This window comes from Pteropus vampyrus, unplaced genomic scaffold, assembly GCF_000151845.1.
Source record: "Pteropus vampyrus isolate Shadow unplaced genomic scaffold, Pvam_2.0 Scaffold135, whole genome shotgun sequence".
Taxonomy (NCBI): Eukaryota; Metazoa; Chordata; class Mammalia; order Chiroptera; family Pteropodidae; genus Pteropus; species Pteropus vampyrus.
This window is the reverse complement of record NW_011888916.1, coordinates 3070358-3082350: the sequence shown is the minus strand read 5'-3', so window position 1 is coordinate 3082350 and position 11993 is coordinate 3070358. Positions and strand designations below refer to the sequence as shown.

At 33.0% G+C, this 11993-nt stretch overlaps 1 protein-coding gene and 1 pseudogene across 1 annotated transcript in view; one reads left to right on the top strand and one right to left on the bottom strand.

The window, feature by feature from the left end:
• Nucleotides 1-11993, top strand: part of STIL (STIL, centriolar assembly protein) — a 43796-nt gene that overhangs the window by 9317 nt on the left and 22486 nt on the right. The window contains exons 6-10 of the mRNA XM_011367655.2: nt 1496-1743; nt 4346-4429; nt 5601-5687; nt 8896-9046; nt 10958-11067. Coding sequence (XP_011365957.1) covers nt 1496-1743; nt 4346-4429; nt 5601-5687; nt 8896-9046; nt 10958-11067 — 680 coding nt within the window. The remainder of the gene's footprint in view (nt 1-1495; nt 1744-4345; nt 4430-5600; nt 5688-8895; nt 9047-10957; nt 11068-11993) is intronic.
• LOC111744472 lies at nt 2111-2229 on the bottom strand (annotated as a pseudogene).

Below are 11993 nucleotides of genomic sequence, written 5' to 3'. Positions count from 1 at the left end.
TTGCCTTGCTTTTTACTTGGTTCTCTCACAATAGATGAAGGTAATATACTTTTAAAAAGATGATTTTTATTACTGTAATAGAATTTATGTCTACTGATTCAGCCAATTATTGTAATGTACTTTGTGCTGATTTTCTTTGTTGTATTCCAAGGCTATGAAGATGTGTAAAATTTGACAGTACCCATCACAGACTTTACAGTCTGATCAGGTGGAAGAATATATATCCAAGTCATTTAGTATACTATTAGTATAAACAACGTTTTGTTATAATGTAGGCTTGCTTAGTTGATTTCACAATTTTTATTGGCATGCTGTGTAATAATTGCTGTTTTTGTTCTTCAGATGAAGAAAGTGTAATATTGACAGTAGATCGCTTTGATCCTGGTCGAGAAGTACCTGAATGCTTAGAAAGAACACCTACTGCTTCTCTTCCTGGGGACTTTGTGATTCCATGCAAAGTTTATACTCAAGGACTTTGTTCAAAAGAAATAATAGTTCACAATGAAGATGACTTCATTTCAGCTTTTAAGGTGAGATTTATTGATATTCTTAATTCAGTATAATCAAACTATATTATGTTGCATGATAATAAACCCATATTTAATAATTATTCATAGTAATTTCTGATTGCATGTTTGCTGACCTAAAATGTAATTAAAGGTGATATCTGAGGGCAGAAATCCTAGGTAGATAATATGGATACTGTTCCAGAATAGGAAGCAGTGTGACCAGGATAGCAAAATGCAAGATATGCTCAGGGTGACATTAAGGGTGTATATTTCTACACCCTTTTTTTTTTATGGGCAGTCAGACTGAAGTATTAGTTTGGCCATATTATGGAGAGCCTTGTATACCAGGCTAAGAAATTTGAACTTCGTCGAATGGGCCATATAGAGTCATTGAAAGTTTCTGAAAAGAGGAAATACTCTTAAATCAGGGGTAGTTAATCTGATAGGGCAGATGACTGAAGTCGGAATAGTTAGGCTGTTCATTGCAATATTCGGGTGTGTATTAGACAGGTACATTGTAACCTATAGTAGAGTGGTGGCAGTGAGACTAGAAAGGACACAGTTGGCATGCATGAGCAACTACAGAGGAAGAACTTACTTGATAATTTGGGATAATAAGAAAAGAGTCAGAGGATAGACTTTAGATTTTCTGAGACTGAGTTAGAGTTCTTTACATCCATTTTTCCCCATGTAATATTTATTGGAAGTGACATTCTCTAATAGGAATTTGAAATCCTGCTAAGACATCTAAGTTGGAAAGATATGATGGAGCTTGGTACAGTAAATCTTATTTGCTTTGACAAAAGTATTCACGTAACTTTTTGGTCACATGGAAGAAATGAAATAATTGAAATGCTGCAAGTCAGAAATTGTTTAATTTTGTTAGTGCAAGATATATATGTGTATATGCACCTGTATGATATAAAACCTTTAGAGATATGAACAAATTGCAGTTTTAAAATAATTTTACAATATTAATTCCTCAGGCTCTGCAGCACCATGTATGTAGCAAAGATTCTTTGGATTGTGGTAAACTGCTTTCCCTAAGAGCACATATCACTTCTAAGGAGAGTTTGGACAATGTGGATTTTGATTTGCATTGGGCAGCAGTAACTCTAGTGAATACCTTTAAATGCACACCTGTGAAGCCCATCCCCATTATTCCAACAGCTCTGGCAAGAAATTTGAGCAGTAATCTGAATATTTCTCAAGTTCAAGGTACCTATAAATATGGGTAAGTAAAAGATAATTGATCCAAAATTTTAAATATTGGCCACATTAGCATATTTTCATGGTATCCATATAATATGAAATAATCGTGCATTCAGTTTACATGCCAGAGATCTGAAGTGGCTAGGTGAATAACCAAGGAAAGTGAAAAAGTTGTTAATTTTTGCTGAATGTAGTTTTTTTTTCAAAATGTGCCCACCACCACAATAAAAATTAGTGGTAAAAATTATATTACAATTGGTTGTATGCATGTGTGTGTGTGTGTGTGTGTGTGTGTGTGTATTTTTTTTTTTTAGGTGAGGCAACCCTTGGTTGACCTCACAGATTGCAAAGACCTTGTCAGCTTACAATCCCTTATTTTTTATTTTTTACGTGTACAGTACCTGGTCTTCCTAGGTGGTCTCCCATCCAAGAACTAACCAGGCCTGACCCTGCTTAGCTTCCGAGATCAGACGGGATTGGGCACGTTCAGGGTGGCATGGCCATAGATTGTATTTTGTGATTTGAAAATATAAGAAGTTATCCTTTATCATTTTTCCCTTTGTATTTTGCTTAGGTTTTAGGTCATCATCTTTTTTTTTTTTTCCCCACTATAATTTGACTGATCATAAGCCTATAAGAGGCTGGAAATTTATTTATTATACGAAGTTTTATTTATGATTAATGACCATTGCAGATAGAGAAAGAAGATAAATAAAATTTTATAGTACTTACCAAATTGTCAACTACTTGAAGGCGGAGTTTCCTCATATAGCTGGAGCAGCATCCTTTCTAGGTTCCTATCACCACTCTTAATTTCTTAGGAAATGTAAGCCAAATTGCATGCTTTCTGTTTGGCAGGCTGCTTCCCTGAATCCTTGTCCACTTTCTTTATCCACTGTTTACTGAGCTATGTTAGACAATGTAAGCACCCTCTGCTTTAAAATCTAAGCAATTCACTTCTGGCTTCCTTTCCTCTTAGACTCCACCCTAGTTCCTGTTAGGTCTCCAAAGCCAAAAATGTTTGCCAAGGTACACTCAACTCCAAGTCTTACCCTCTAAAAAAATTCCTCTTCAAAAGAGGATAAGGAATAGGGAGGATTTTCTTTTCAGAGGGTCCCTGGAATTGCAAGAAAGATCTCATTTTGAGTCCCATATGCTGACTGAAGCATCTTTCTCATTGGAGTGGCACACACAAAAGTGTTGGTATATTTCAAAATCATGGGATGATCAAACATGATGGTGATAAAAAAAATGTTTGAATTAAATGAAACACTTCATTTTCTTGGCATAATAAACTGCTCTTCAATTGAGACAAAGGAATTCATGTTAAAATTAAGCAAAATATTAATTTATTTTCCTTAGTACCTGTACCCATCTACTAGTGAAGCATGGTTTTACCTTTCTCTAAATTATCCTCTTTGACTCCTTGACATGCTAGTACTAACCCAAGATGTTTAATATTCTATCTAATTGCCTATTCCTCTTGCCTCTTCTTACCTATAATTCTGTATTAAATTTGTGACATTTGCCCTTTTCCTTGACCACAGTCATTTGTCTACCCTAATATTTATTAGGATCGATCTATAGATAATTGTGTTAGACGTTGGAATTAAAACGCATACTTACCATTCATTAGGTATAATAATGTGTAAACATGATGCGGATAAAGATAATGGGGTTTATATACAGTGCAGCGAAAGCAGGAAGGTGTGTCCAAATACTTGGGGAAATCATGGAAAGCCAGAGCTAGGGTTCTTTTAAAGAATAGGAATTTTCAAGTAGGTAAAGTAGAAGAGCTTTTAAAACAGGTGTGTCATTGTTTATATATAAATCTGCCAACTCAGGCTTAATCATCTTGTGCCATGGCCTGATAAATTCATTACCTTTGTGTTTTAAGGTTATTATAGCAGTAAAAAATATCCTCAATGAGACTATTAAGACTTTATATCATGAATGGCATTTTTATTTTTGTATTTTAAAGCCATAACAATAAAATTAACTCCACAATTCTGCAGTTATGTTCTTAAAACTTACTGTCAACAATAAACATAATAACAAAGTATAAACATAATGTCCTTTTAGGGAATAGTGAGCTTTTGAGTTCTATCATGATGGTTCTAAAGTTCTTCGATAGTGGTTGGAAGAATATAGTACATAGAAAGTTGAATATACCTCACCTAATTTCGCCTCCTTCAGAGAGAAGTCTCATCTGTTGCATTCTTGTCAAGTCACGTGGGTACTTGAACACTAAAAGTAACAGGAAATTCACTTCTCCTAGGGAAACCTATTTGGTTCTGAAATTATTAACCTTGATTTTAGCACTTTTGATTAAAATAAGTTGTTGACACTTTTAGAGCAAAACTTTTTTAAAGGGTGTGTAATTTTCTGTGAGCATTTTAATGGCTAGAAGTTTAAAGATATTGAATCTCTTTAATCTCTTGCTCTTACTGGATTCTTTTTTATACTTTGAACTGTTTTCTTTGTGTGCATGTGTGTGTGAGAGAAAATATTCGTTTGAATTACCTCCCCTGCCTAAAACGTGCTGATTCATCACTCAGATAATCTCTTTTAAAGGTAAAAAGTACATACATTTAGTTGTTTTTACATGAATGTCCTCTCTTTAGATATCTTACCATGGATGAAACACGCAAATTGTTACTTTTGCTGGAATCTGATCCTAAGGTTTATTCTCTGCCATTAGTGGGAATGTAAGTATTGCATTATTTATGAAAACCTTTTCAGCCACATATGTATTCACATGTATATATATATGATAAGCATGTGAATTAGTTGTACTATAAATATATAATTAATGCTTAGATCACCTTATAAAGCCACAAAGGCCAATGATTCTTAAACTTCCTTATTTTAATAGCAGAATCAGTTAAAACAAGATTTTGTCCATTCTTAGGAAGAACTTCAATGTATAAAACAGATAAGGTTGAAGCATTAGATCCCTGTTTCTTTAACCTTCTTCACTACTCACTGTCCTTAAGGTACCTTCAACTACACAGGACTAGAATAACTATTTAAAATTCAGTCAGGCAGTTTTGCAGAAATTCCCCTAAAGTATTAATGGCTTTCTCCTTAGAGTTAGTGGTTAATGGCATTTAGACAGATTATTCAGTCAGAAATGTATATTCATTTCACATTTATTGAGTGCTTACCATATGCATAGTATTATGTTTGGTACTGTGTTAGGATTTAAAGCTGCTCAAGGAATTTATAATCAAGGTTAGGTGATAAAATATTCAAATATTCACACATAGAAAGAGAAATAGTAGGGAAGTACCTGATTTGCTATGAAATGAGCAATATCGATAGCACTATTAGTAATTATGAGAGAGATGATGGGGACATTTTCTTAGAGAAGGCAAACTTGAGCTGGACCTTTCAGTGTTTGGCTAATAGGGAGGATTAGTGGGTGAGGGAACCCATGTAAAGAAATACTGTGTGCAAAATTTAAAAATGAGAATGCACAAATGTTCGGTGGATTATGAAATCTACTTACAGTCTGTTTGCTATGCTCCTGGTATTGGCTGTGGGCTTTTATGCTAAGTGAACATCAAGAGCCTTCTGTATTTCAGGTACAGCATTTAGTCTTCTCAATAACTAAAGTTTTAGGCTGCTGACTTCACTCTCCCTAATTCCGTTCATTCTTTCCTTTCCAGGCTAATCGATTCAAACGAATTCCTGCTTTCACTTCTATTGTTAACCATTTTCTCTCCTGCCATTTTTCTTTTTCCCTTCATCTCAGATGGAAGAGGACAGAGAAGAAGAAGCTCTCTATATATCTTAGTTACCCTAAGAAGAATGTAATCTAAAGTATATTATTAATTTGTAAATGACTGTAGTTTTTAATTTCTGTTTTTTCTTTAGATGGCTATCTGGCATTATACATATCTATAGTCCTCAGGTATGGGCTTGCTGCTTGCGATACATGTTCAGTTCTTCTATTCAAGAAAGGCAAGTGATATTTTCTTTGGTATTTTACTTTGATCTTTTCCTCCATTCATATTTTATTGATCTCATTTAAAATTCATGTGATGCCTTAACTTTTTATAATGCTTATGAAGCTGAACAAGTGCATTAAGAAAAACAAACCTTAGAATAACATCAGACCCCAAAAAAGATGAGGTTGTACTATATTTGGAAATATGAAGGAATTTACTTGCCTAACCACAGAACTGTAACACAGAAGATATACTTTCTAGGAGTGGGTAAAACCTTAGAGATCTTCTGTTCTAACTTTCTATTTCAGTGAAACAACTGAAATAAGTGTGAATTTATCTTACAAGTGTTTTATTAAGTTATACAGTGCTACTACTAGCACTTTAAAAAACATCTGAGTGCAAATGTTTAATTTTCTTCCTAGAACTGAAACACAAGCATTAGAGTTAATAGGGAAACTTTATTTCTAACCTCAACTCCTCATTTAATTTTGTTATTTTGTACATGATACCACTATTTGCCTCTTACCTTCTTCATCTATTAAATAAAAATTCCAAGGTCTGTTTCTGTCTACCTTGGGTGTCTATAATATACTTTAGAAAAGAACTTTATTGAAAAGACAGTGCAAGTACATTGTAATAAATTAGACATAAATAAAAATAAGTCTCTCTTCCACCCTATTTCACCAGACACTATCCCCAGAGACAATCACTATTAAACAGCGTTTTTCCTTCCTTCCTGCAATAATCAATGAATAAATATCACTCTTCCCTGGCTTGTAAAAATTAAATCACCAATGGGAGTATACCATTCTTTTTCTGTATGTTGCTTTTTTCTCTATATCACTATTCCTTGGTGAATCTTTACATCTTGCCATGTACAGATTTAGTACACATTTTACAACTGCATAGTAAATAATATCTACTGTATTTTAAAAACAAGTGCTTTTTTTGTATATATCTATGTGTGCATTTCCTAGTATATTTGTAGAATAAATTCCTAAAAGTGTTTTTTCTAGTCAAAGAATATAATTTTGAATTTTGGTAGACATTGCTAAATTACCCTTAAAAAGACTGCTGATTTATAATCCTTCCAATGATGTTTGAGTGTGCCTGTTTTCCCCATCCTCTCGTTAACACCATGGAACAAATAATGTATTGAGCACCTACTGTGTACCAAATACCGTTCATATTGGGGACAAACAGTAAAGAAAATAAAGACCCTGTAAAGCTAGGCAATAAACTAAATAAGTAAGAAATATTTTACAAGATGATGAGTACTGTGGAGAAAAATAAGCAGGGGTGGAGGATGTTGTATGTCTGAATGGTAGTGGCAGGTAAAGAGTTACAATTTTAAATATGATCAGGGAGCAAAGACTTGAGGTGAGGGAGTAAGCCATGTGGCTTGTCCAGGGCAGTCCCAGGCAGAAGATACATTAAGTACAAACACTCTGGGTGGAACATCACCTTGCATCTTCAAGGAACTCCAAGGAGGTCAGTGTGACTGGAGAGGAATGAGAGAAGGGGAGAGTAGCAAGACCTCAGAGAGGTAATGATAATGGTCTTTTCTGATGTTTTATAACCATATTCTGGGAACTTAGTACTGTTCATGTCTCTTGCCATTCTCTCAGATTTTGCATATTTTTCATGTTGCTTTGAAGAGCTTTCTCTTTCTATTCTACATACAGTCATAAGCTGCATAACAACTTTTTGGTCAGTGACAGACTGCATATGAAACAAGGTATGCTACACAGCCTAGGTGTGTAGTACATTATACCATCTAGGTTTGTGTAAGTACACTCGGTGATATTCACACAATGATGAAATTGCCTAACAATGCATTTCTCAGAATGTATCCCTGTCATTAAGTGGTGTATGACCGTATACATATATTTAATATGTAAAATATATAGAGAAAAAATACTTATAAAAATATATGTGGCAAAGCTTCCCCCCCGCTCCAGATTGTCATTTCACTTAACTTTGGTTAATGATATTTTCCCCAAACAGACTTTTTTAAAAATCCAATTTATCAATCTTTTTTTCTCTCTTACTTAGAAAAAAATTGCCCACTCCAGGAGTATTTATGAAAATAAAGTCTCTTGTGTTTTCTTCAGATGCTTTTAAAGTTCTACTTTTTACATTTTATTTCAGCTTTATAAAATGATTAGTTTTATTTGAAATAAAACAAATTAAATGTTCATTTTAGTGTATTCATGCAGTTGTTTTATTATCAATGACTGGTCTTTAAGTTCTTATAGACAATAACTGTTCAGTAAAATTAATTTTAAATCTCTCAGTTTGTGTCCAATCTGAAGCAATAGACAATTTCTTTGATATCTGAACTCTTTAATTATCTTTTCAAGGGAAGTTTGAACCAGAGAGGAGTCAGCATTGCTTAGCATAGCTTAGATTGATACTTTTTAGCATTTTGAGCAGTGGTCTTGTCTGACTCCAGCGAGAAGACAGAAAAATAGCCTTTCCAACCTCCACTGCTTTGTTTTTTTAGCAGTGTAATATATCCCCCAAATTATTTTTCATTCAATATTTTTCAAGGTAGAGACTACTAAAAGTAGTTTTAAATAATTGGTTTGAGTATATATTTTAAAGGCTCATAATGACTTTATATTTGTTAAGTCATGTAGTAAATAATAAAATGAATGTTCATTTTATCAGTGTTTATAATAGTGAAATGTTATCAACACTGTAATTTATTGATTTTTAGAAGTCTAGGAGAATCAATAATAGCACGTCCATAAATCATAATACTACTGATAGTCACTAAAAAAGAATAAAGAGGCCTGAGGTATAATATAGAATAGTGACACGGAAATAAATCCAGGATAGTCAAATAAGAAATAGCAATTGCAAATAGTGTGATACTAAGGTTTCATTTTTGTTAAATTGTATAAAATGTTTTTGTATGCCTAGGAGAAAATTCTGGAAGTATATACACTAAACTGGAGAGTGAGGTGGGATGGTTTTCATTTTCTATTTTTGTTTTGTTTGAAGTTTTTACAAAGAATATGTATTTCAGAATAAAATATATTTAAAAAATTAAAAATCAGTAACATTAAAAGAAAGCATGAATTTGCTTCCCAGTTTTCTTCCAAAAATTAGATTGTTTCATCAGTCTATTAACTAGATTTAGAGACTCACATAGAGTTCTTCGAATATACTTTTGTTATTAGTAAATTTTAATTAAGTGGCATTTTTTTATCCAGGGTATTTTCAGAATCGGGAAATTTCATTATAGTTCTCTATTCTGTGACACATAAGGACCCTGAGTTTTATGAATGCCTCCCTCGTGATGGCAGGTTACCTGACCTTCAATTCCAGCTACTAACCAACAGGGGAACATTGCAACTTTTCAAAGTAAGTGATTTGGTCACCTAGTACATTAATGACCTTTTAGGGTTGCATGTTGGCAGTTTAAATCCAAGATCTTTACCCTTTATAATAATAACTCAAACTATTAGGCTTTGGGTATTTATAATCAGTCTTACTGAATATTAACTTTATTCATTTATGGTTAATTTTTTGTAAATTTTAGATCATATCTCCAGGACAAATTATAATACAGGGTCAGAGGTTATCCACAGAATAGCTTGCCAGTGTTTTTCTAAAACCTTTGAAGAATACTTCGAGAAATTATATATTATATCATTTTATGATATTGAGAGTTAATTTGTGACTTCAGTGTTTTCTTTGCCCTGACTATTATTTTTAAAATGTAAGGATATGACAAATGGTTTCTCACATTTAAAAGTCAGTGTTAATAATAATATATAATTCTAGGAATCAGAATAGATTGTTGCTATATATAATAAAAATACCTAAATGTCATTGTGTCAAAACATTCAAAGACCACTTTTCAGTAAATTGGTTAGTTGTCCTTTGTCTCAGACCAATAATAAAAACATTCTATACTTTGTTACAAAAATATTGAATAACTGAATAACCATATGTTTCCACTCAGATCTTATTTTGTGCCTTCTTTCATTTCATTTATAGGTTACCTCAGTTCATGAATCAAGTTTTTGCATTTTAATTATAAATATTATTTTAAATGAGATCTAATAATTTATTTCTATTTTAGAGACATATATTATTTACTCATTCTTTAGGTTATATCCTCAGTTCAAAGTTGTTATTTTAACTGAATCCCTATTTATTTAATGAGTTACATAATACAGGTGATTAATTTTTTTGCTTTCACTTTTGTAGCAGGGACATAGACAATATATAAAAAATGTGATTGCATCAAAATAGAACTGCTGTGTGATCCAGCAGTTCCACTTCTGGGTATTTATCTGAAAGAAATGAAAACACTAATTCAAAGGGATATCTGCACCCCGCTGTTCATTGCAGCATCATTTGCGATAGCCAAGACAAGGAAGCAACCTAAATGTCCACTGATAGATGAATGAATAAAGAAAATGTGGTACATATATATAATGGAATATTATTCATGTGGTACATATATATAAAGAAACTCTTGCCATTTGCCACGACATGGATGGACCTTGAAAACATTATGCTAAGTGAAATAAGTCCGAGAGAAAGCAAATAGCATGTGATCCACTTACATGTGGAATCTTAAAATAAAAAACTCATAAATACAGAGAACAAATTGGTGGTTGCTGGAGGTGGGGATTGAGGGATAAGATAAATGGGCAAAGGTAGTCAAAAGGTACAATCTTTGTTATAAATAAGTTCTTTGGATTTAATGTGCAGTACGTTGACTATATCGTATACAGTGACCCTTGAACGACACAGGTTTGAACTTCACAGGTCCACTTATATGCAATTTTTTTTTAGTTGATCTGCACAGTTCAAACCTGCATTGTTCAAGGATCAACTCCAAGACTGGGAATCTGTGTAAGCCAGAGGGCCAACTGTAGTTATAAGTGGATTTTTAACTGCTCGGGAGGTTGGTGCCCTTAACCCTCATTTTGTTTAATGGTCAGTTTTATTTGAAAGTTGCTAAGAAAGTAGATCTTAAAAGTTCTCATTATAAGAAAAAAGACTGTAACTGTATGATGATGGATGTTAACTGGACTTACTGTGGTGATCTTTTCATAAGATATACAAATCATAATATTGTATACCTGAAACTAATGTGATAAGTTAATTATATCTCAATAAAATAATTTTTTAAATGAGGTTACAGTTATAGAAATCAGAAGTCCCCCTAACCCCCATATTTCAGAGCTAACTATTCACCTAAATAGAATTCTCTGGTGTTTTAAGTCACATCTCAAAGTATGACCTACTTCATTTCAGAATGTTGAACCTTCTGACAAGAATCCAATCCAGTTTGAACTAAGTGCTGAAAGCCAAAATGCAGAAACAGAATTTTTTAACAAAGTTTCCAAGACTCTTTCAATTAAGAGGTAAAAGATATTTTTATTATCCGTATACTTTTTAAAATTATTTTTATTTTTGATGAGTAAAGTAACTCCCCAATTATTTCTGATGACACTATTTGTATATCTTACATACCATAGATGTCTTCTTTAAATGCGTGCCTTAATACTCAGAAGTTAGATGATAATTTTAATGAAGCGACAACTCTATTTGAGTGATTTTTTTATATAGGGGAAAAAGTATTTGTCAAGCAGTTATGCTGCTTAAGAAGAAGCATCCTGTTTTTATTTAGTTTGCGGTTTACTTGTTCTTCGCTTGTAGTTTTAAACCTGGGCCTATCAGATAAACTGCAATACAAAAATAACCATTATACCTAAAAAAGAAATAGTTTGTTTTGAAACTTTTAAAGCAAATACATTTGGGGAATATTAATTAAATAACAGCTTGTGACTTTTGGGGTCAGTATATACCTTTTGTGGTAAAGAAGATATTACCTTGTTATTAGTCATGGTTCTCCAGAGAAACAGAACTGATAGGGTATTGTGTGTGTCGGGAGTGTTAAGGATTTAAGGAATTGGCTCACAAAATTGTGGAGGCTAACAAGTCTAAAGTTCAAAATCTTCAGGGAGGGCTTGCAGATTGAGAAGAGTTACAGTTGGAGCCCAAAGGTGATCTGTAAGCAGAATCCCATCTTCTTGGAGAGGGATTCTTTGTTCTGTTAAGGCCTTTAACTGATTGGATGAGTCCTACCTACGCTCAGAATCTACTTATTTAAATATTAATTTCTCCTAAAAAAAAAAAATACCTGCATGGACATATCTAAGATAATATTTGACCAAAAATCTGGGTACTGTGGCCTAGCCAAGTTGACACATAAAATTACCCCTTCACATCCCTTTTCCAACTTTGTCATTTTATTCTACTATATGTTGGATAATATGTTAAGGGCTGA